This window comes from Nuphar pumila, chromosome 9 (genome assembly GCF_984573655.1).
Source record: "Nuphar pumila chromosome 9, dmNupPumi1.hap1.1, whole genome shotgun sequence".
In the NCBI taxonomy this organism is placed as follows: domain Eukaryota; kingdom Viridiplantae; phylum Streptophyta; class Magnoliopsida; order Nymphaeales; family Nymphaeaceae; genus Nuphar; species Nuphar pumila.
The window spans coordinates 189028-215136 of record NC_143257.1 but is presented as its reverse complement, the minus strand read 5'-3'; the positions used below and the strand labels follow the sequence as shown (position 1 = coordinate 215136).

At 40.5% G+C, this 26109-nt stretch overlaps 2 protein-coding genes across 4 annotated transcripts in view; one reads left to right on the top strand and one right to left on the bottom strand.

Moving 5' to 3' along the window:
* Positions 1-18705, top strand: part of HDA15 (histone deacetylase 15) — a 66772-nt gene extending 48067 nt beyond the window's left edge. The window contains exons 13-17 of one of the 3 annotated variants that reach the window (XM_090017378.1): positions 14347-14408; positions 14603-14685; positions 14768-14813; positions 16815-16986; positions 18416-18705. In XM_090017378.1, coding sequence (XP_089873504.1) covers positions 14347-14408; positions 14603-14685; positions 14768-14813; positions 16815-16986; positions 18416-18567 — 515 coding nt within the window. In that variant the 3' untranslated portion in view covers positions 18568-18705. Of the gene's footprint in view, positions 1-14328; positions 14409-14602; positions 14686-14767; positions 14814-16814; positions 16995-18415 lie in introns of those variants that run through there. The other 2 variants (XM_090017377.1, XM_090017379.1) reach the window with 2 other exon arrangements.
* A 2006-nt stretch (positions 18706-20711) lies between these two features.
* Positions 20712-26109, bottom strand: part of LOC149828102 (peptidyl-prolyl cis-trans isomerase CYP20-1-like) — a 59040-nt gene continuing 53642 nt past the window's right edge. The window contains exons 6-7 of the mRNA XM_090017376.1: positions 21087-21162; positions 20712-21013 (exon numbers count right to left, since the gene is read on the bottom strand). Of these exons, the coding sequence (XP_089873502.1) occupies positions 20875-21013; positions 21087-21162 (215 nt within the window). The 3' untranslated portion in view covers positions 20712-20874. The remainder of the gene's footprint in view (positions 21014-21086; positions 21163-26109) is intronic.

The following is a 26109-nucleotide window of genomic DNA, read 5'->3' as shown; positions in this document are numbered from 1 at the left end:
TTCTGTCTGTAGACCCTTTCCTTTGTTTTCTGGATTATGCCAACAATTCGCCTTGATATGCCCCCTTTTGTTACAAAGGAAGCAAGTGGGGGATGGATCTTTGTCCTTGCGCATAAGTTAACATATTGGGAGTGGGAAGCAGACCACGTCCTCCGTGTCCACTTCGCCCTTGTCCTCCTCGTCCTCGTCCTCTACCATAAGTCACTCCTGTGGCAAAAAATTCTTGTTAATTTGTGTGAATGTGTGTTTCTTCAGAGAAACTCTTCAGAGTCATTTCATATTGAATCAGTTTAACTCGTAGCTCATCAAAAGTAGGAAGGACAGGGAGATACAATAGTGAAGTAACTATCATATTGTAATCGGATCCCAATCTACTCAGAGTTTGTTGCACCATGTCACCGTCACTTACCGCATATCCTATAACTGCAAGTTGGTCTGTGATAATCTTTATCTTGTTCAAGTATTCCATGATGGTTATGGAATCTTTTCTTAGCAACTGAAATTCTCTTTTGAGAAAAACCATCCTCGCTTGTGAAACCTGTGAATACGTCTGAACTAGTCGCTCTCAGAGTTGCAATGTTGTACAATTGTCAGGGATGACAAGGACCTCTTGAGACAGGATAGATGTGATATATGCAACAACTGATTGATCTTTCTTTTCCCAGTTGAGAAATTCTGCATTTTTGACATACACGATCGAACTCACCCCTTTATCATATTTTTATTCTCTCAGGACAAATTCTGGTGGGACTGGAGTGGTTCCATCCAGGTGACCTAAGAGACCTTGGCTCCTTATAAAAGTAATAATTTGTCTCTTCCAAATCAAGAAATTTGAGGTATTCAACTTTTCAGAAACAAGTTGATTGAGAAATCTTGAAGAAAGATTCGATTGAGAAGAATAAGGATCCATTGAGAAATAAAATTCAACAAGAGTGTTCACGAAGTGCTCAGTCTCCTCTTTTTTTTTTTTTTTAAATAAACAGGAGACCGCAGCCTGTCAGATTCAGAAAATATTGAGGCTGAACAGTGAACTTTTCTTTACACTTTTGAAATTTTTTGAGATTGACGTGATGAAAAGAAAATTTCACACGTTAGATACGTTTTCAGGTAAATGTAGAAAATGAGAGTCTGGGAAGAAGAACGTACAACAAAAACTGGTATATTTGGATATGCAAAACAGATACAAAAGAGAAGATCGGACAAAGAAAACAAATCAAGTGATACCAAACAAAGGCGGATCTAAAGCATGTATCGATTTGGTGTTTCACGTGAATCGATTTCAGCGATTCACGTGGAAAAGAATCTGCCCTTTTTGCACAGTCTGAATTCACGTAAACAGGGTTTACGTGAATCTCAGATTACCACGAAGAGATCAAGCCCACGTGAGATGTGGGTCAGGTGTACAGAAAATTTCAGGAAGAGATGAGCGACGTGAATCTCAAGCCCACGTGAGATGTGGGTTGGGTGCACAGAAAATTTCAGAGAGAGAACAAAAATAAAAATGAAAAGAAGGAGAAAGGAAGAAAAGTAGAAGGGGAGGAACGAAAAACCTCAAATCTCCGATCGTCGCACCTGACGGAAACCTTCTTCAACCCTCAGATAGATCTTGGCTCTGATACCATGTTAGAATACCTGTATTGAGAAGAGAGAGAGAGAGAGTTGCAGCTGTCACGATTTCTGTTCAGCAGAAATCGTGACCTAAAATGTATATTAATACTTGAATGTACAGTATGGGTCTGGATCCATTGTAATATCCCGATCCGAATCAAAAAATAACAAAACAAAACGTACATACAGGAGGTGGCTGTGGGTCAGGTTTGGACCCATACACCTAAAACACCTTTTTCAAAGAGGGCCTCAGGGCCATACATGTCCAGTTTTGTAAGAGCCCTTAAGAGGGTCATACTTGTCCTAGTTTTGTTAGTCAATAAAAGTTAGAATATGCAAAAGAGAGGGGGCTCGCTAGTGTTCCCTAAGCTCTCTCATTTCTTCTTCTTTTTCTATTCTTGTTTGCAGGATAAATATCAAATTTGAAGATAATTAACTGCATACATTATCAAAAACACATTTTTGTGAAACTGCAATCAAAATGTTTTATGGCAGCGTTGGACTTACAAAGAAATGACAAAAAAGAGAATGCATGTACTTGAGATACATGTGAGGGTGGACATCTAGAGTGATAAAGGAATAAGAATAATCATGTTGTAGAGAGCTTACATGTAACAGTATAACACTAACAAGGGTTTAAAAGATTAGAGGGTGGGATGTTATTTAACATGGTAAAAAACTTGTCACGAGGAGACCTGAATTTCTAACGCCCCCAAAGTCCGAGACTTATAATTTTTTGGAAAAAAATTGAAAGCCTTGTAATCATTCCTTTATCAGAGTTTTAAATAGTAATTCAGCAGAAAATGATGTTTTGAAGTAACAAGTCAACGGACCTTGGGCGCATTACTTGCGAACCTTTCTTTTGCACAACGGATACATAACTCCGTACATTCATTGAAACCAAATAGATTCAAAATGAGGTTTTAAAGTTTATATGAAAAGTAAAATTTCAAAGAAACCCTTTTACCAAATTATAAAATATGTCCTCAAGAGCGAAACGTCAGGGAAAGAGTCATCGTGCCATCGCTTATCGTACCGACCTAATCATCACCTGTACCCATAAAACGAGTCAATTTGATGAAAAACTGACAGGTGCACAAGTATAACAATTTAGAACAAAACTAACACATGCTTTATTTCATACATGATATGCAATTTAACACAAGTAAAGATAAGCATGTTAATCTTGTTTCTGTATCGTTCCAATATTATCAGATGTCTCCGAACAATGAGCAAAATGAGCATGCTAACAAAATTCAGAACCCAAACTAATATATACATTATTTTTTTCGTGGTATGCAAGTCAAAATAAATAAAATGAATATGATAACTTTATTTTGATATTAGCTGTCCTGAGGGTAGGCACATGAGAAATTTAGAAACAACTGAGAATGTCTACGGGTTTGTTATGCTATGTATTTTTTATACCCCGAACAGCTAGCTGAGTCCGTTCCTATGGGGACGACCAATGACCAAGAGAAAATTTCCCATAGGCATTCGTGGAAAGGGATACATCCAACTTCTGCAGAAGTCCATGGGATCTACCACCTAGGATAATATTTGGTAGCCCCGTCCCCTAACTTCGATGACTAAAGACACTGAGTCATTTGCCCGAGGGGTGGTTAACAACTTATCCATCGGAGTTTTTGTACCATCTCATCATCTCCTTTGACAGAACCAAAGAGACAAATGAGTATGTCAGGTTTTATTTAACTGAGGACTCATTCTACATGCTCTGGTATTTCAAACCAGCTCGAGTATCTTGCCTGTGAAGGCGATCATCACCATTTATGTGTTTTTTATTTCATCATTATACCTTTGCACGTTACGAGGTTACCATAAACCTCTCATCCAACATTGTAGTACTAACATGTCGTGCATTTCCGATAATACTACTACGATGAGAAAGATATCGGTTTCTTAGAAAGAAACCCCAACTTTAATGTGTTGTGAAAAAAAGATTTAATCATTTTAATTTAATTTGACATGCTCTGGTCTTTTAAACCAACTCGAGCATCTTGCCTGTGAAGGCGATCACCACCATTTGTGTGATTACCACTTTTATATAAATGTGCAGTTTGCATCAAAGTTGCTAGTCGAGGAAGCAGGAGCGGGAAGCGATACGGGAAGCGGGAAGCGAGGCACTTCTAAAATTTTAGGAAGCGGGAAGCGCGGGACGACTTATGATCGAACCAGGAAGCGTCTCAGAAGCGACCTAGGAAGCGAAGAAGGAAGCGACATATGATTCAAATGAGAAGCGAAAGGAAAGCATGTATATTTTCATTAAGCCGCAGGTCTGAAGAAGGAACTCGTGTTAATCCAATTAATTGTGTACAACAGCTCCTCCACGTATCTTCCTAACACCAAAATGCATGCCAACATCCAAAATTAACTCATTAGGAAAAAAGACAAAACTCCTTATAATTTATTCCTGTATATTTTGTTGACAAACCTCCACCCACATACTAGGATATTTTAGACTAAAGGAATGGGAGTAATGAAGACATTAACACAACCAACATGATCCAAATTCCTTAGGCTACATTATTTCCTAGTTAGACATTTCTCCTGGTTAATTGATTAAAACAAGATTGCAAGTGACAATGCAGACCCAACAAGATAATGAAGAGTGGAAAAAACATTGCACCTAAGCAAGCCCAATCTTAGCTCAACTGAGTACACACAATAGTGTGGGGTCGCCCAATTAACTAGTAACCCCCCAAATCCCCAATGCACTTCATATCTATTAACCATACAAAAATATTTCAGGATTTTTTAAGCCACGCTGTTTTAGCGCAAGATCTTCAGAAACAAATACAATCCCCCCACAAAAAATGAGACATTTTGAACATATCATGGTTTTTGTTGCAATATCATTAACATGATATCTATATTTTTATATTTTAATGCTTTTATTGTGTTTTCTCATACATTTTCAAGTTTTAAATGTACATTGATTCCCCCCCACCCCCCCCCCCCCCACACACACACAAAAAAAAAAAAACAAATTTCTTCAATTTATTGCAATATTTTCATTCGCCGTCGAGAAAATACCAATAACGAGATTTGCGACTTTGCTATTAACCAAGCGTCGAAGTTAGCAAAGTGACTCCCTGTGAATGATCGACGCAGAAATCCTGCTTCGCTGATACGAATCGATCGATGTCACCAAGATATCTTAAAAATTCATATATCTAACGCACACTGACAGCATCGCCAACGTGCCAGCTGAAACCCAATCAAACCCATCGATTTCTTTCCATTCATTTCCAACCAAGCACGCATCGAGCTCGATCGAGACTCGATGCAAATCAAACAGCAACAACGGAGGGACGAGAAATGACAGAGGAGAGAGAATCGAGAAAAGAGAGCATACCTGAATAGAGACATCGTCGAACGTCGGTGGAGGAGGTCGCCGGACGTGAATGGCGGAGGAGGTCGCCGGTCGTCGGACGTCAATGGCGGAGGAGGTCGCCGGTCGTCGAACGTCAATGGAGGAGGTCGCCGGTGGCCGAAAATGAGAGAGAGAGAGAGAGAGAGAGAGAGAGAGAGAGAGAGAGAGAGAGAGTCAGATAAAAAAAACAAAAACCCTAAGTTTCTTTTTTTTTATCTTTACGATTTTTTTTGAAAATATCCATTTTGCCCTTATTCAAAAACGATTTTCTTTAAATTTTTTGTTTTTCACGTGTTACTTTTTTTTTAAAAAGGGCAAACTTGACATTTTAAAAAATGCGTCCCCCTTTAAAGGAGTACGCGTACCCCTTTAAAGGAGTACGCGTACCCCTTTAAAGGAGTACACATACCCCTTTAAAGGGGGACGCGTACCCCTTTAAAGGGGGATGCACTTCCTATATTTTTCATGTGCTTCCCCACGCATTTCGGAAGCGCCGCATTTCGCGCTTCCGAAGCGCGCTTCCCCTAGTACATGTGCATTTCCGGTAACTTTGGTTTGCATATTACGAGATTGTCACGAATCTCTCGTCCAATTATCGTAGTATCAACATGCCGTGCATGCCTCACGATACTGCTTACGATAAAAGGGGAATGGGTTTCTTAGAAGAAATCCTACCCAATTACATTCCCATGCTCCCAGCCGAGGATATCCGGGTCATATCGGATATTAAACCGAAGTTTGTAAACACTTCTTCCTATTGTGCCGGTTTGAGAAAAACTTAGTTGCAATTAGGCAACTCTCAAGTGTTCGAATTTGCTTTTCAAAACTATGCATATTTGAATGCTGGATTCATGCAAGAAATTTCTTTTCTTTCAAGTTTTAGCGCACATGCGCTAATCTGTGTCTTTTGTAAAGAGCAAGCATGATACAAGGTAGGGAAGACTACGCTACTTCTTACCTTACAAAGTTGTATATATGTACGAATAACACATATATTACATAACGCAGGCATGTGCACATTACAGCGCAACGACAATGTATAAGGCAAGACTCGATGTGCGAAATGGCACATCGAGCTAAATAAATGCATAAGTGCATGAGGTACAAAATTGTACTTCGTCTAAATAAATGCGTAAGTAGTGCATGAGGTACGAAACCGTATCTCGGCCAAATAAATGTGTAAGCAATGCACGAGGTACAAAACTGTACCTCAGCCAAATAAATGCGTAAGCAGTAGCTTGTAAACATGATAGCGCTGCGACAAAGTAAATGACATAAAACAATGCTCGATATGTGAAACCACATATCGAACTAAATAAATGCGTAAGCAGAAGCCTGTGTACGTAAAAACATTGCGGCAAAGTAAATGACAAAGAAAAAAAAGACAAGGATCGTAAAACTACGCTCTTGAGTTAAAAGCGTGTATATATATAATTATGTTTATTTACAAGTTTTAGCATTGTCCTTTTTTTGTTCATCGTGCAACTTTCTCCTGCCTCGAAGAATGTCGGCTTTACTGATGATTCCGAGTGTAGGTGATAAGTGGTTTGTGCCTTGGTGCGCGCGTGGAGTTCGTTGTGTCGATGAAGTGTGCTTAATGGTTTGTCGTATTGTGAAAAAATAGAAAAGAGGGAATCACGCGCTGGCATTGCGTTTGGGTCGCAAAGGACGATACCCAACCCTGGCTCGGGTCGGCTGACTGTGCCGAGTTGGGATCGGCGAGGACCGAGCTCAATTGGGCCAGTGAGGCCTCAACCGAGCCGGACTCGGTTGAACCCCTAACCGAGTCGGGCTCAGTTCGGCAAAAAGGAAAGCAGGGGGTGGGCTCAGTTTCTAGGTTGAGCCTTGCCCCAAGCTTAGATCTGACCAAGGACCTAGGCTCGGTCTGGCTGTCGAGCCCGACCCGAACCATGGCAAGGGACCGAGCCTAGCAACAAGAGGGCAGGGGCAGGTGGTGGGGTGGGCTCGGCTACCGGGTTGAGCCCATCCCCAACTTGAGAACGCGGGAACGGGTCGGGGGGGGGGGGGGTGGCGCCCCTCCCTTACAGAAAAAGGGAAAACAGAAGGAGGCAAGGGATTCGCCCCTGCCTGTCGGAAAACAAAAATCAGGTGGAGGCAGGGGATTCACCCCTACCTGTCGAAAAAACAAGAGGCAGGGGCTACGCCCCCACCTGCCGTCCTGACAGAGAAGGGAGGGCAGGGGCCGCACCCCTGCCCGCCGGCCGAAAAAGAGAGGGAGGGCAGGGGTTGTGCCTCTGCCCGCCGGCCGAAAAGCCCAAGTGATGGCAGGAGGGTGTTAAAATGTATCTCTTATATATATATATATTACATCAATACCCGATAGGGGTATTTTTGTAATTTCACATAGTTGTTTTAGAAAACAACTATTTTCGATTTTTGATAAAATGTATTTTTTATTTTTTACAATTCTTTTTTGTTATTTTTTAGGACCAAAAGGGGCTCCAACTATAGAGTCGTTGGAGCCCCCAACGGTCACAAATGTGACCGTTGGGGGCTCCCAACGACTCTATGGGAGCCCCCTTTTGGGCTCTCCTTTTTAGGCCTTTGGCCTCTCCTTCTCTCCCTCTTGTATAAATAGGGGTGAACCCCTTGTATATTTTTCATTCTTGAGAGCTTTCTCTCTTCTCAATAAGAGGCTTTTTATATTGTTGCCTTCTTAAAGGCTTGTGCTTGTATTGTCCCTTTGTGGACTTGTGATATTGTCTCTTTTATTCATTGTTGTAAGTGCTTGTATGCACTCTTTATATTTCCGCAATATCTCATTACAGAGGGCACACCCTCTTGCCGGTTGACTTGAGAGAGAGGGAAAGAAAGAGAGGGGTGCACATACCTTCAAGGCACGCATCTCTGGCGAGGGGAAGCCCGAACGAGAGGTGATCCCGGCGGGGATCCGATTCCAGCAGAGAAGGGGAGATAACAGAAGGGAGAGAGAAGCAGGGAGCAGGAGGTCGCCGGGGTAGGGAGGGCTTCAGCGGTGGTCGGATTGTTAGTTTTTGATCCACTCGTGAGAGTTGAGAGACAGGGAAAGAGAGAGAGAGAGTGAGTGAGAGAGAGAGAGAGCAGAAAATAAAAACCGATAACCCCAAATTACACAGGGTCGGCTGTTGTATGATCTCATTTATAATAACATACAAAAATATAAGACTAGGGTACAAAAGTACCCTTATTACAAAAAGGTAAATTACACTGCCATTAATGACACGTTACGGGTCTGGATCTCCAGACCTGTGACCCATGGCTGGAGAATACACTTCTTTTCACCCTCCCTCAAGTTGTGCATGATCTTGGACCATGAACAACTTGCCTTTTAACATCCAAAATCTGTCTTTCGTCAATCCTTTTGTAAATATATCCGCCACCTGATCTGTGGTTCGTACAAATTCAGGCTCAATCTCTTTCTCTTCTACCTTTTGTCTCACAAAATGCTGATCTATTTCAATATGTTTGGCACGACTGTGATGGATTGGATTAAAAGACATACTAATGGCACTCTGGTTGTCACACAAAAGAAGTGATCGAGAGATCAATTCCCCTACTTCTGTCAGTAAATGTCTAATCCAAGTAGCTTCAGCAGTGGCGGCTGCCATTGACCTATATTCTGCCTCTGTACTGGATCTGGCAACAACCTTTTGTTTCTTACTACTCCAAGAAACTAAATTCATCCCAACAAACACACAATAGCCGGGTACCGATCTGCGTTCATCTGGATCTCCTGCCCAGTCCGCATCAGAATAAACAATGATCTCATGTGCATTTTGCCCATTTGTCTTTTGCTGATATATGAGGCCATCCCCAACAGTTCCCTTTAGGTATCGAAGTATCCGTTTAACTGCTTCTATATGCCCTTCACATGGTGCATGCATAAATTGAGAAACTTGATTCACCGAGTAGACTATATCTGGACGAGTAAAGGTGAGATATTGTAACATACCTACTATGCTACGATACTGTGTGGGATTATCAAAAGGATCCCCATCTTGAGACCTAAGCCTTTGATGAAGGACACTAGGAGTTCCCAAGGCCTTGCAGTCTTTCATACCCGCTTTATTTAGAACATCAATGGTATACTTATGTTGGGTGAGAGTCATCTCGTCAGAAGTACTGTCGACTTCAACTCCAAGAAAGTATCGTAGCTTGCCAAGGTCCTTCATTTTGAACCTTTGATTCAAGAGACGTTTCACTTCTTTAATGTGCTCATTGGAACTGCCAGTGATGATGATATCATCTACATATATCAATAACAGAGTAATTGTGTCTTGGTTCTTAAAGATAAATAAGGAATGGTCAAGAAGAGATTTCTTAAAACCATATTTTTGAATTTCAACAGAGAAACTGTCGAACCAAGATCGGGATGCCTGCTTCAATCCATATATCGCCCTTTTTAGTCTGCATACATATTTTGTAGGATCGCCTTCTGCGTAGCCCAGGTTGTTCCATGTATACTTCTTCTCTCAAATTTCCATGAAGAAAGGCATTCTTCACATCAAGTTGGCTAATAGTCCATTGATGTTCAATAGCTAAAGAAAGTATAATCCTGATTATTCCCATCTTCACCACTGGACTAAAAGTTTCATCATAGTCCTGTCCTTGCTCCTGTGTAAAACCTTTGGCTACAAGTCTCGCCTTGTAGCGCTCTATAGACCCATCTGGTTTATACTTTATTTTGTACACCCATTTCGAACCAACAACATTTCTGTCAAGTGGTCTTGATACGACATCCCACGTACCACATTCATGTAGAGCTTCCATCTCCTCATTTATTGCTTCAATCCATCTTCTGGAATTTGATGCTTGAGAGAACGTTGTGGGTTCATCTTCTTTATTCAAGGCTGTTAGAAAGAGTTGAAAATCTAATGAGAAATTTTCATAACTGACTCATCTTTGAATTGGATGACGAGTTCGTGTCGATCTTCTATTATCAGTGATGTTGGGTGTGGAGGATCTGTCTGTTTCTGAATTAACTATGGTGGGCGGCTCTCTTTCTCGGCGAGCGTAGACAAAACCTTTATACCTTTGTGAATTCGAAGTTGGGTCTGTATTTTCATGAGCAACCACTTCATCAGCAGACATAGATTCCTTATTCTTTTGAGTACAGTTCGAGCAAACCTCACTAGTTCCGGAGAGAAATTCATAATTCAACCAAGGATGATAAGCCTCAACTTCAAGTTGTGATTCTGAGGAACTAGTACATCGACAATCAAAATTCAATTCATCGAAGATGACATTTCTTGATATTTTGATGCGCTTGCTCATCGGATCATAGCACTTGTACCTTTTATAGTCATCGGCATAGCCTACAAACCTGCACTTCAGGGCCTTGTCCTGAAACTTATGTCTCTTTGAACTATCAACATGAACATAACATAGACAACCAAACACATGCAAATCATGATAGTTGGGATGTACACAAAAAAGACACAAGTAATGAGACTTGTTTTCCAAAATAGTCATGGGTAAACGATTTATCACATGAACTGCAGAATGAAAAACCTTTGTCCATAAAGTGATCGGGAGACTGCTGTCATGCTTCATGCTCATCGCACTCTCAACAATATGGCGATGCTTTCTTTCAGCAATCCCATTCTGCTGAGGTGTGTGTGGGCAAGACACCTTTTTCCTTGTCCCGTTACTTTGGAGAAAGTTAGTAAAGTCAATGGATGAAAATTCACCTCCTCCGTCACATTGGAAACTAAGGATGTTTTCAGAAAATTGGTTTTTGACAAAGGAATGGAAGTTTCAGAACAACTTGAAGGTCTCAGATTTGTGTTTCACGAAAAATATCCAAGAATAACGAGAATAACTGTCAACAAACAAAAGGTAATATCTAGTTCCAGATATGGAAGCAACTGGAGCAGGCCCCCAAACATCAGAACAAATAGTCTCATAAGAGACAACTAGGACATTTGTTGTCATCGACATTTATTCTTAAACTTGACTTGGGAATGAGGTTATTTGAAACAAGCTTTTCAATGAAACTACTACTGCAATGACCTAGACGACCATGCCAAAGATTTGGTTTATTGATTTCAGAGACACTGAAGACACAAGTGGAATTTTCAGAAGGCAACGATGATTGGAGCTTCAAGTTTGGATCTGCAGAGCGAATATGTGCTGAAGGATCTTCTTGAAAAACATACATATTGCCTTGCCGTTTTCCTCTAGCGAACGTCTCCTTCATGCAGAGATCCTTGACAAGAACAGAAGAGGGAGTAAATTCAACTGAGGCTTTGATATCATCAACAAGTTTAGAAACTGAAACGATGTTTTTCTTGATTTCAGGAACATAAAGAACCTTTGAAAGATTGATAGAAGATTCAGACAGCGGTATAATGGAGTTTCCAATATGAGAGACAGAGTGGTGTGATCCATCTCCAGTAACTATACTGCTTTTACCAATGTAAGGAACAAGTTTTAGGAGCTTACCTGCATCACCAGTAACGTGAGTCGCCGCGCCAGAGTCCACATACCAAGTACCTTGCTCATTTTGTTTTAGATTCAATTCTGCTAAAGCTGACAACAATAACTCCTTTACTTCTCCGCTGGTCCTTGTACTGTCTGTGCCTCTTTTTGCTTCAGTTTGTGTCGATTTTCCTTTATTTTGGGGATTAAACCAACAGTTAGCTTTGATATGCCCCTTCTTATTACATAGAAAGCAAGTAGGAATTGGCCTCAGTCTTTGTGGATTGGAATATGTGTTGGGTATAGGTAATAATCCACGACCTCCTTGACCACTTCTCCCGTGTCCTCATTTTCCCTTGATATCATAGCTTTCTCGTCCTCGTGCATAAGTAATCCCTGTAGCAAGAACTTCTTGTGCCCCAGTATGCATAGATGATTCTTCAGAAAATCCCTTTAGGTTCATCTCATATTGTAACAATTTTGCACACAGATCTTCGAAGTTGGGCGGCTCAGGTAAACATAACAAGGAAGTAACAATCATATGATAGTCGTGTCCCAATCCACTGAGGGTTTGATGTACCAAATCTTTATCAGTTATTGTACTTCCAACAACTACTAGTTGATCTGTGATAACCTTCATTTTGTTCAAGTATTCCATGATGGTCATGGAATCCTTTCTTAACATTTGAAATTCTCTTTTAAGAAACATAATCCTGGCCTGAGAAACCTGTGAGTATGTCTGAACAAGTCTGTTCCAAAGTTGCATGGCAGTACAGTCATCTGGAATTGCTACAAGTACCTCTTGTGACAGTGTAGATGTGATATAAGCAACAAGCGCTTGGTCTCTTTTCATCCAAGTCACAAATTTAGGATTTCTAACATATACTGTAGTAGGTTCCCCTTTATTGTCCCTTTCCTCTTGTGATATGAATTCAGGAGGAACTGGAATAGATCCATCCAGATGTCCAGAAAGATCCTGACTCCTAATAAAAGGTATGATTTGTCTCTTCCAAGTCAAGAAGTTACCATTGTTTAATTTTTCAGACACGAGTTGACTGAGGGAGCTTGAAGAAAGAACTGACTAACTAGGAAGTGAATCCATGGTTTACAGCATTAAGAATGTATTTAGCACAGTCTATCTACAGTTTCTGTAACCTTTTTTTTTTAGCAGAAACTAATTCTGATCAATGGCCGACGACAATGGCTGAATTTGAAGCAGAAATTAAATATTTGTCAGATATTGAATATGAAAGTCGTGAATATGAATTCACGACTGTGAAATGAAAAGCAGTATAGTTAACTAGTAAAGTGTATGAAGGCAACTAGCAAAGTGTATGAAGGACATAATGAAGTGTAGCTGTATCAAAACAAAACCCGATTGCATGATTAGGTCACGCTGTGATCAAAGTCAACTAGCAAAGTGTATGAAGGACAAAATGAAGAGATATTAAAATATATGTAAGAGATATTTAACTGTGTAACTCAGACAAGAAGGAGAAGAAATGATCAGATTTGATTAACGTCAGATCTGATCATTGTCTGGAGATGGAAACAAATGCGAGATGAAAGAAGGTGCAGACGAGATTAGGGAAAAGCAAAGGTTTTTTTTTTAATATCGTCAGATCTGAATTTCTTTTTTGGTTCATATCGCTGACCCCAATTGTTTTGGGATGAAGGCGTAGTTGTTGTTGTTGTTGTTGTTGTTGTATCGTCAGATCTGAATAATGTCAGATCTGATTGAACTTGGGTAAACCAGAAAAGAGGGGCTGACGAGATTGGGGAAAACAAAAGTATTTTCTTGACTTAGGAGAAAGAAAAAATATCGAGGAGAAAGGGATCTTTAAGACGTACCTTTTTGGATCGATTCCAGCTTCACCTGTAACGTGGCTCTGATACCATGTTAGTTTTTGATCCACTCGTGAGAGCTGAGAGACAGGGAAAGAGGGAGAGAGAGAGAGCAGAAAATAAAAACTGATAACCCCAAATTACACAGGGTCGGCTGCTATATGATCTCATTTATAATAACATACAAAAATATAAGACTAGGGTACAAAAGTACCCTTATTACAAAAAGGTAAATTACACAGTGCCATTAATGACACGTTACGGGTCTGGATCTCCAGACCCGTGACCCGTGGCTGGAGAATACACTTCTTTTCACGGATGTCATGCAAAGGGGAGGGTATTGGGGAGAGAGAAGGAGCGCAGGGGGGAGGGTTGTTTTTCTGTAAAAGGAAACCCCCTCCCCTTGCGGGGGTTTAAATAAGAACGGGGAGGGGGGGGGATTTTTTTTTAAATTCTTGGGTTTTACAGAATTAGTGTTAGTACAAATATTGAGAATGTCATATTGAAGGAATTGGGAGGATGGGTTGGACTTGTATTTTGCAAGGACCACCCCATGTAGATGGGACGGAACAATGATGATTCAATTTATGCTGCGTTCTTTGTCTTTCCCTGCAACATTTTGTTGGGGAACGATACAATATTGATAGATCGCACTATTGATAGATCGAAGAAACATATGAGAAGAAGAGGAAAAAAAACAATCGAACATGAAACATGGATTTTACGTGGTTCGGCAAGAGTTGCTATGTCCACAGCCGTACTGAGATTCTTTATTCAGATTGAGGAAAACCACGTTACAGAAGGCTGATTGCCTACTTTAAATAGGAGTCTAGAGAGACCTATTTAGAGTAAAACTCTTCAGGATAATCTTTAGGATAAAATTACAGAAATACCCTCCAAAAATTAGGGATTTATATCAGGCTCCACACTCCATCACATTTTGTCTTTTGCCAAGTGTTTGCCTTGGATTGAATTTTGTTTAGACTTTTTAAATGCCTATTTTCATTGAATTAGTTCTATAGTCTATGACTTGATTATGGGCCTTGGTCATTGAATTGCAGCTTTGCAATTTGCTCCAGATTTGACCATTGTATCTGCTGGATTTGATGCTGCACGAGGTGATCCCCTTGGTTGTTGTGATGTAAGTATGTTTTTGTTATCAAACTTTGAAACTTTTCTTACGGTCATGGTTCCATATAAATATTCTCTGTAGCCTCAGAATGATACATGAGGTTGTATGTTATGTTTTGTTTTTTATTTTAGGCTTGATTTTACGTGTGTGCATTATGATTTCCTTGAGCAGCTCTTTTATTGGAGAGAATTTATCTACTACAGGTGACCCCAACTGGGTTTGCTCAGTTGGCACATATGTTGACGGGTATATCCAATGGGAAATTGCTTGTTATTCTTGAAGGAGGGTATGTTTTAACTTTTAATATTTGATTCAATTGCATTTAATATTTTACTAAAACTTTTGCTTTTTTTTAATTGTATCAACAGGTACAATCTACGTTCGATATCGTCTTCTGCTACTGCCGTGGTAAAGGTACTTATAATGAATAAATGAGTAGAAAGAATAATTGTTTGTTATTGCTTGGAAAGGATATGATAATTTGGAAAGTGGTTATGTTTGCTCAGTTTTATAGTTCTGTTTATGACAGAAAGTGTTTAGTTTACTTTATGTGGAAATTGCTGGTTGTAAGTTGTTTTGTCATGTAGTTTCTGTCTAGAATTGTTCATTATTTTTTCTTATTGCTTTTTCTGCATAGAATTGTTGGTCATGTTTCAATCCATTCACCATGTACCTTGTATATTTTCTAGCCAATCTTTTGGGTTCTTATGGTCTTTCTTGAATTTTATTATATTAAAATGTTCTCTTATGAAAATATTTGGATAGAAGTTTATGGTGAAACATTCGTAAACGTTATTATTTAAAAAAAACGTGGTCCACTGTGCTTAAGTTGTCTGATATCACCTAATTCAATTTGCCATTTTGTGGATGTCATATGGTTTATGGATGTATGTTAACCTTGCAAGCCAACTGAGTGATTGCACTTGGGTGAGTTCAGTCTACTCGTCAGTCTGAAGTCTGAATGTTTGCTTCTGCTGTGTAACTTCCAACTAAATTCAGTTATCTTTTTATTGTTGCGAAGTGTAGTTGACTCACCATTTTTTTGACTTCATGCTGACTGAAGAAAGTCTGATAAGCTTATTATACCAGTCCATCAGGATTTGATTACTGGAAATTGGACTTTAACTAGCTATCGTTCATCAAGATGATGACTTCCATGCAAAGAAAGGAGTATTTATGATACTAATTACTCATTTTATGTCTTGTGACACTACAATATCCACATAAGTATGTCTTGATAGATGGTGACAAGTGAAATTTCATTGCAATGTATAGGACCAATGGACTTGTAGGGAGCTGTAATCAATGCTTCCTAAAGTGACACCCAATATTATCAGATGGGCTGAGAAGAAACTTTTGCTTGTTGAAACACTACCTAACTTTTGTGAAGTTTGGATTCTTCAACATTTTGATATGAAAAATGAATTCCTTGGAAAATGTTCCTTCTTGTTTTAGTCCTAAGGTGGAGACTGGATCGTGAGAAGTCATATGAAGTAAGGTCAACCTGTGTGGTTTGATAATTTTAGTGGTGCCAATTTGAAAGGTGTTATATGAGAAGCTGTGAGGATCAAATCCTATTTATAGAAAATGATGAGATCTTTATTCCACTTGTGTACAGGGATGTTGTAGTTGGAGTATTTGAATTACATGTTTGACATTAAAGATTTAGGTGTCCTTTGGCACTTTCTTGGAAAAGGTTGCCAGAATAAAAGAAAAGAACATTTATTCCCAAGGGGAATATGTTTATAAGTTTAATGTGGTTGCTGGATTGATAGTGCCATGTTATCTTGACCAATGGTCCTAGATTGCAGCATAGCTGTTTTACACATTCTCCATCAATTTGGCTGGCTTGCCACCTGTATACACACCATTGTGAAATAAGCCCGTGGATGATGTTCAAACCTTTCAAAGGTTATAGTGAAACTAATTTACCTTCCTTTCACCTGATCAGATATTATTTGGACTGTCAATTCTGTGAGACACTTTATGTGTGCTCAAGTTAAATTTGAAAGCAGTAAACTTTCTTGAGAGAAAGTTAAACTTTTTTGTGTATTACCTTGGAAAATGCCTATTCATATGGTCTTCATGATCTTTTTCTTGATCCAGACATCTGCTTTCAAATGATATTTTGGTGCACCTATTGTTTCTTTTGAAACATCAAGCTGCAAGGTATCTTGTTTAAGCATGCAGCCTTAACTTCTTTTACTGAAGTATTTAGCTATTACTAAGAAATGTATAATCAGCTCTCTGGACTCTGGGACATGGACTCTCTCATGGCGTGCCCAGCATCTTATTCTGTAGGCTTGCACCTTGATTCAGATCAAATAAATGCATCCAAAGTTTTCTTCTTTTTTCTTGTTACTATTGTTGAAGAAATGATTCTTGCTATACACACGTATTGCAAACTTTGTGAAGGTCCTCCTTGGTGAAAGTCCTATATTTGAAATGGATAGCATCATGCCCTCCAAATCGGGGTTGCAAACTCTAGTTGAAGTTCTGGACATTCAAATAAAGTTTTGGTCAAATCTTGAAGCAAGCTATGCCAGAGTTCGCTCACTGTGGGAATCATCACTTATGCATGGCAGGAGTAAGTAGCAATATTACTTTTTGTTCTGGGTATATTACTTAGCCTTATTATTGTGGAATAAATATTATTTTTCAGTTTTTTTTGGTTTAAACAACAATTATATTCATGTCATATTTATCTAGCTTGGTCCGATGTATAGTTCACTTTTAGCCTATCCCTTTAGAAATTAGATCAAGTTATTCATACACTGACTTCAAGTGAATATATGTTCATGTATGTTAGATTACATTCAGCTTCTTTGTAGTGTTATTCTATAAAAGAATCAGTTTTTTCTGAGCTTTTTAACTAGTCATTATTTTTTATTTTAAATGTTGAGTAGCCACCATGTGAAAATTGTTTTTCTTTTAATAATGGAAATTTTATACATCTAGAATCTAGAAATATTTCATGGATTTACTGGTTTAGCTTGTCACTTGTTCTCTTAGGACACAGTATGCAAAAGATGGAATGAAACAAGGAACAAGTGTCTTCAATACTCCTTGAATTATATGTATGATTAAAATTCCCATATTTTTCTTATAATAACGTGTACTATCTTGATGATTGCATTTCTAGGATGTTTAGGATTGTAAAGATACCATTAAAATGAGATTTTACACTGTAATTTCCATGTTAGGGCATCAAATTTGAGGATACTAGCTAGTTTGAGATTCTGGAGACAGCTAACAACGTTGTGATTTATTTTCTACAGCTGCACCCTGATCCTTCTGAACATGTCAACAATGAATATATAATTGCATAGTCATTAGGAACCAAAGCACAATGTACATGTATAAGTGTTTCATACCTTTTTCTTCCTAAGAACAAATGTTTAGAATCGGACAGGAGGAAATGCCTTGTGCTTGCCTTTTATCTGCCTATGCTTGTGTGGTTTTACTCGTGATTTGTCTCTTAAAAGCACATTTTTTACAGTTTTATCTACTCTAGATGCCAGTGTTCAGCTTCATTTGGTGTCAATTTTGGTTAAAAAGCATTTGAGTGCAACCTTTATATGAGCCTGATGGCCCTACATAACAGCGGCTCTGAAGCCTTTGCCTGATTGTTTCCTGCTCCAGAGCCATTTAATATACTTGAAATTCATGGGCATAATTTTTTTTTCCTTGAGCAAAAGGAAAACTTTATTAAGATTAAGATATAAATTCTCATTTTATTGTAAAGAATGTTTATTTTCTAGTCCAACCTGTCGAGGCCATTTAGATGTTTGATCAAATAATGGAATCGCATTATGACTTTTTTAATTCTGTAGAAGTTGATGTTATGTTCACTTTGTGCTGTCCATCTTTATTGTGAATTGTCCTAAGATGTATGGGCTCCTCTGAATTGGAATGATTTGTCTTAAAATACATGGTCTAAACAGAAACGTTGTCTTTCTTGATCTTAGTTTCGATGTGGAGTTCGATTAGCTAATTCATTACAGCATCCCTTTCAGAGATGATGATCAAGAAAAAGAAGAGGGCGCCTGGATTTCTTTGGTGGAAGTGCGGTCGCAAGAGGCTTATTTATGCTTTGTTCTTTGGTCGATACAGTAAAAAAGCAAAGGTTGCTGGAAAACAGCAGACGGTGTTTGCTGGGCCCCACTGACTCAGGGGATTACTTAGGCTTCTGTATCTGTTACTATATGGTGCTTTTGAAGGCATCATTTGTAGCACTCTCTTTTCTTTTTTAAATTTTTTTGTGTAAATTGTTCTTTCTGCGTCTATATGAAGTCATGAACCAAAACCACTTGCAGATTGTTTTGGCCTTTTCCAAATTAGAACGAATTATAGTGTTCTGTTTAATGGTGAGTCATTTCAATCGTCCGGGGAGTTGGAATCTGTTCAAGGCGGCTCCTCACGCTGTTACTGGGAGGGGCTCCTTCGATGCCACCAAGATGTCATGGATTGAATGCCCACCACTTGGATGGCTTCCACCGTTTTTTTGGCTGAGAAAGCTGGGGGAAGCCCCCCTCCCCTTCCCTTATTGAAGAAAACTATGCAGAACGGTATAACATTGAGGACAAAATAATGGAGAAAAGAATTAGAAGAGTAGGATCATTAAACACACCCTGGCTCCTCCACTTCCGCTGCGGTTTCAGAATCTTGTGAAATGGTGGCTCACAAAAAGCTGTTCATTGGCAGGGCTCGCCAATATTAATGGCATCTATAAGGAGCCCCTGTTGGTATGGCTCTTCTGACCTGATCCTTTATCCTTTTTGGGTTTGTGGTGGTGTGGTTCAAACGTCACAAACAGATTCTGGTTGTTTCAGGCACCCAGGTCATCTGGGATGGAAAACCACCTGACTGGGATATTGCCAATGAGTCGAATATCTACCTGTAAACATCTGTTGGCAGGCTTTTTTTTTCGATGAAAGAAGCTGGGGAAGGCACCCTTCCATTATTATCAACAGTAACTTTACAAAACACTAAAAATTACAGCAAAACATCAAAAAATAGGAATAGAACTCAGATCTGGTCCTGTGACCCTCTGCTCCCCTCTGCCTAGTGGAATAAGTAGCAAAACACCCACATCATCAGCAGGCAAAAGTCCAAGAATAGCCAATCCATGCACATTATGAGTCAAACTTTGATAAACAGAATTTATCTGCCCCCTTCCTTGGGGACTGCTTTCAGCCAAGAGACCCATGCTGAGTTATTTGACACTGTAGAGTTGATGCTCCTCTCCTACAGTTTGTCAAGTAAACGATTGAGTGGGAAATTTTCTTGGTTATTTTTGCAAATGTCCTCAAAATGTGTGAACGACCTTTAACCACACGAGTGATCTGCACACATCCAAATACCTGCACTATTATGGCAAGATTGCCCACCCAGCTCTAAGACTTTAAAAGATTACATGGCCATCTTTTTCAGCATCAATGATCCTGCCCTCATGCAAAAGGCACTGTTTATGCACAACGGTCCCTCCCCCTGCTACCGAAGCACACGCAGAGAGAAAAACCAAATTCTACGAGGCAAAAAAGAGGGATTTCAACATGGCCCTAACCTCACCCCAATGTACACTACAGACTTCTCAATGCCCCTTTGTCACCACCAAAAGATTCACACAAAAAAAGGATTTTGATGGGACTCCAGATCACAAGCCTTAATTTATGCATGCTCCAAATAGTGATCCCTTAACATTAAAGGATTCAGAGGGAGAAGAGTGCGCCCCCTCAGAAGAAAACAGAGGTAAGGATAGAATTTTGATGGGTTCTAAAACAGAAATCCAATAGCAATAACCCATTGCTGACCAACAGGATTCGAAAAGAAAGAGGAAAAAGCAGGTGGCGGGGCATCCCATTCATCTGAGACATATCAAGAGGCCTGATTATCAGGTCAAAGCACGCTTGAAAGCACACATGCCACACCCAAAGTTTTTTTCCACAGAGAAAGCTGGGGTTAGGCAGACCCCCACCAGATACAACTATACCATTGGGATTTGAACTTGCAAATAGTGAACCCTTAACAGTTTTTGGAACCAGGCATCAGCTCCTGGAGTGCAGCATGCAGGCTTTTTTCTTTGTTGGAAACGGCTTCAAAATCATGCAATGATTTTAACATATTTTAGCTTAAGCATTGACAGCCCTCCCTCCGCATCCAACTTTTGTCTTACCCATGCCCCTTAATAACTGAGAACCAGTATTTTCTGGCATCATAATTGAAACACAAATGGTCTCAGGTCCACGGTCTACATGACACCTATCAACCCGTCCAAACCATAATAGCAGTTCTCTTTGCGAAAAAAAGAGAGGAAATTGAAGTACAAATGGTCATTCACACCAACAAACAAACGAGTATGAAAACCTGTTTGGAACAAACAGGGCACAAATAAATTCCATATGCGGTTGAATTCAATACAACTTATTATTAATCTATTGCTATAGGGATGCCTAAAGTCACATGCCATAGGCATTTAGAGCGGCAGCTCACCACTGTCTGAAATGATAACTTTGCTTTTGGGTGTGCCGCTTTGTCTGCCCTCTGCTTCCATCTTGTAAACTACATCCATTCCAGACAACACCTTGCCGAATACAACATGCTTGCCATCCAGCCTGTCAACAGGAACATGAGCATAAAAGTGTTTAACATGTCAATTCTGATCCAGAAAGACTGTAATAAGCATACCAACTAGTTGTGACAGTGGTGATGAAGAACTGTGATCCATTGGTATCTGGGCCAGCATTAGCCATTGACAGAAGACCTGCAAACCAACACACACATGAGGGTATCAGAGAACAGATAGCTGGGGTTCCACATAGAACTGCAGCAAAAAAATTAAGGAAGAGCAACATTCATGAATATTACAAGAACTTTAGAACACCTTGCTCAGGAGTCATTCATAATGAAGATTACAATCAGCATGCATGTGCAAGGTGACAAGGTGTAAGTGTAACCGGCCAAGTTCAAACAAGCATTCTGTTGGGCAAAAACGGTCCCAACCAAGAGAAGTCCAAACTGGGCCACCTATTATCGCCACTACAGACCACATTTGAATAATTCTATGAACTAAATTGACACTCAAGTGACTGAAGTTTTGCTTATTCCTCTCCCCCAGGCATTCCATCATCCGATTTAAAACCAACACCATCAAATGAATAGCCATAGCTAGCAGCTCCTAATCTTTGGTGACCACAAAAGTTAAATTGAAAAGCCACGATGCATCATCCACTTCAACAGCTAAATTGGACCCAACTAAAGCCCTTCTGAAAAAAAAAAAACACAAAACAAAGAGTAAATGTGTTAAAGATTCCTCCTCTGTACAGCAAAGGATACACCTGTTAGGCGTTTGAAAACCCTTCAAATTAGATTGGATGCAGACCCCAAACCACACAAATCTCATGGTTCTGGAAGGAGGACCTGGTCCTGAAATTGCATATTGAGAAATATTTCCAACCAAGATTCAATTGACGAGCAGTAGAATGAAGCAATAGTGAAGGTCCTCGATTTACTATATCCCAAGTAACCCCATCCAGATACACCTTAGGGTTTGATAGTTGCTGAAGGCTTCACATGGTTAGACCATTCTGCCAATTCATTGTCTTTTGAAGTACTGCCTAAGAACCCAGCCACCTTCCTTCCAGTAATCTTTCATCATAGAATTTGGGCTTTCTAGTCGATCTATATAGCCCTGAATATTTAAAGGCCAAACTTCGGCCATTCAGCCAGCTATTTCCCCAAAATAATAAATTGCAACCGCCCCAGCCTAGCCAAATTTCAAACTTCTCAAAAACATCCACCCAGCCGAGCAACATACTAGAGACTTGTTTCCACCTACTATAAGACATCCATGTGCATGGCCGATTCTTCCGATCATAATTCCTTCTAATTAGCCCAGTAAATAGCTTCTCCTTGGCACTAAGACACCAAAATCACTTGACCACCAAGGTCATGCTCAAATTTTTCAATCTCCCAATACCCAGCCCACCCAACAAATTTGTAGGAAGGTTGAATATGCTCCAACCGACTAGCCCTTCCAAAGGAAGGACATCATAAATCGAGAAGTCCTCTTGTTTATCTTTGCAGGGATCATAAAGAGGGATACCAGTAGAGTTGGTATACTACCAAACATGTACATAACCAAGATAAATACCAAGATTTCCAAGATTTTAGCTTCACTACAATTCTATCCCTCACTGATGCCCTTTGACCAACAGCATTTCCAAGTATTTTAGAGGAACACTTCTCAGTTTGCATTCAAAGCTATGCCACCTGGGTACGGGTACGACACGGCAAAATATATATATATATATATATATATATATATATATATATATATATATATATATATATATAGAGAGAGAGAGAGAGAGAGAGAGAGAGAGAGAGAGTAGAGCATAGGTGCTTAATGAAATATGCTTAACGATACGTGATTAATGGGTTTTTTCGTTTTATTTTTCAATTCTGACCGTACAGATGTGATTTATGTACCTGATTTTATAGAGATCAGATCTTGAAGTGTTCGATTCCGATACACGGGTGGGTTTTTATAAGGTTCGAAAATCAACAGTAAAAAATCTTTAAAAAATTGAGGCTCCAAATATCATTTTTTCATCGAAAACACATGATCCAAGTGTGAATTACTCATAAATCGACCATGCCCATGGGGTTGGAACTGCAAAAAAAAGACTGAAAGAGCAGAAAAACCCATTAAGCACCTAAGCTCTACAACAACAACAACTACGCCTTCATCCCAAAACAATTGGGGTCGGAGATATGAACCAAAAAAGAAAATCATTCTGGGTCTTCCACATGAATCCTTCTCCTCCAATCATTTCTATCTAATGCCATGTCCTCGGTGAGGTTCAAAGCATTCATATCCTTTCCTATCACCTTCATCCATGTCTTCCTAGGCCTACCCCGACCTCTTTTAACTAATATATTTTTCCATTTCTCCATCCTTCTAACTGGAGCATCATTAGGCCTTCACTGAATATATCCAAACCACGTAAACGATTCTCTCTCATCTTATTTTCAATGGGTGCAACGCCTACCTTCTTACGTATCTCCTCGTTCCGAATCTTATCTTTTATTGTATTTCCACACATCCATCTCAGCATACGCATCTCAGCTACACTCATTTTTTGAATATGATGTCTCTTGGCAGCCCAACATTCCGTACCATATAATAAAGCGGGCCTAATAGTCGTCCTATAAAACTTTTCCTTCAACCGCAATGGCATTCTACGATCGCACAACACTCCAGTTGCACTTTTCCATTTCATCCACCCAACCTTTATCCTATGATTTACATCTCCATCAATTTCTCCATACTTTTGAATGATAGATCCCAAATAGTTGAAACAATTATCCACCGGTATTTCTTGCTCACCAAGCTTCACTACACTCCCATCATTACTTCGTTGCTTACTAAACCGACATTCCATGTATTCTGTCTTACTCTTACTCAACTTAAAACCTCTTGCTTCCAATGTTTGTCTCCATAATTCTAACTTAGCATTAACCCCAACTCTAGACTCATCAATCAAAACAATATCATCAGCAAACAACATACACCATGGCACATTTTCTTGAATTGATCTCGTAAGCTCATCCATCACTATAGCAAATAGGAAAGGGCTTAAAGCAGATCCTTGATGTAACCCAACCGTTATAGGAAAATTGGTTGTCACACCTCCACAAGCGCGGACATTGGTTACTACTCCTTCATACATATCCTTAATTATACTAATGTACATGAGAGAAACACCTTTCTTCATCATTGTCCACCAGAGAACGTCCCTAGGTACTCTATCATATGCCCCATGTTTGCTAAGAAGATGAGGGCAAGGGGGGCGGAGCCCCTTGCCTGTCGAGAAAGAGGAAGGCAAGGGGGCGGACCCCCTTACATGTCGAGAAAGAGGAAGGCAAGGGGGCGGAGCCCCTTGCCTGTCGAAAAAGAGGAGGAGGAAGGCTCGGCAGGGGCTGCCGGCCTTCCGGCGAACCAACGGAAGAAAAGAGGGCGGGGGGGGGGGGGGGGGTTACCTGGGCTGCCGAGGAGAAGGTCGCCAGGGAGTGGCTGCCATGAAGGGAGCTCGCCGGAGAAGGGGACGTCGCCGGCGGGGCTCGCAGGGGAGGAGAGTGAGGGAACGAGGGAGAGATGGAGTCGGGGGGAGAGAGAGCAGAGACAGAGGGGAGAGAGATGAGAGATGAGAGAGAGAGTCGGGGGAGCTTCGTAAGCCCTCCCCTTTCCTCTCTCGCCCTTTAATAAGGAGGGGGCGCACACAGGGTCCGCCCCCTGTGTCACCGGAGACCCCCCTGCCGTGGGCTGCCAGCCCCTCTGAAAAAGGAGCTTTCGAGGGGCTGGGCACGGGTTGGATCCGGGTCGGGTCTGGACCCGACCCGGGTCCGATCTCTTTAAAAAAAAATTTAACTGGGTTTTACATCCAACCCTCCTTAAAATAATTTCGTCCTCGAAATTAAATTGAACTTATCGATCAAGGTACAAGTCAGGGTATTTCTCCCTAATAGCAGAGTAAGGCTCCCAAGTACATTCCTCTATTCCATGGTGCTTCCAACGCACCTTTAGAAGAGATATCGTCTTTGATCTAAGCACTTGCTCTCGAGGATCAACGATCTCGACTGGTCTTTCCTCGAAAGACAAATCCTTCTGAAAGTCTACATCATCATAATGGATGATGTGAGATGGGTCGTGAACGTATTTCCGAAGCATGGATACGTGAAAAACATTATGGATCTGAGCGTACTGAGGAGGTAAAGTCACACGATACGCTGTTTCACCAATCCGTTCCAAGATCTCGAACAGTCCGACAAATCTAGGGCTTAGCTTTCCCTTTTTCCCAAAACGAAAAACGCTCTTTGTGGGAGATACCTTAACAAAAACCATATTTCCTATCGAGAAGGTGAGCTCTCGACGACGATGATCCGCGTAACTTTTCTGCCGACTCTGTGCAGTACGGAGTCGCTCTCGTATCATCTGCACCTGCTGAGTGTAGTGTTGTAGCACTAAAGGAGATTCCATCCTTCGCTCGCCAACCTCGTCCCAGTAGAGAGGCGAACGACAGGGCTTTCCATACAAGGCCTCGTAAGGGGCCATCCCGATGCTAGCGTGATAACTGTTGTTGTACGCGAATTCGGCCAGACTGGTATGAGAATCCCATTCTCCCTTCCAGTCCATCATGCATGCACGCAGCATGTCCTCCAAAGTCTGAATTGTGTGTTCAGACTGTCCGTCTGTCTGAGGATGAAAAGCGGTGCTGAACTTTAAATTCGTACCCAAAGCGATTTGAAGTTGTCCCCAAAACCTCGAGGTAAACCTCGGATCACGATCGGAGATGATAGATACCAGAACACCGTGCAACATCACAATCTCACGAATGTAGAGATCCGCCAAACTGCCTAAGGACTGACTAATACGGATAGGAAGGATATGAGCCGATTTGGTGAGTCGGTCAACGATCACCCAAATCGCATCGTTCTTTCTTCGTGTCCTTGGCAAACCGACGATAAAGTCCATAGTGATGTCTTCCCACTTCCATTGTGAGATCTCCATCTGCTGCATCACTCCGTCAGGTCGTTGATGCTCGATCTTAATCTGCTGGCAAGTCAAACACTTAGAGATGTATTCGGCCACGTCTCGCTTCATCCCGCTCCACCAATACCGGTGTTGCAAGTCTTTGAACATCTTCGT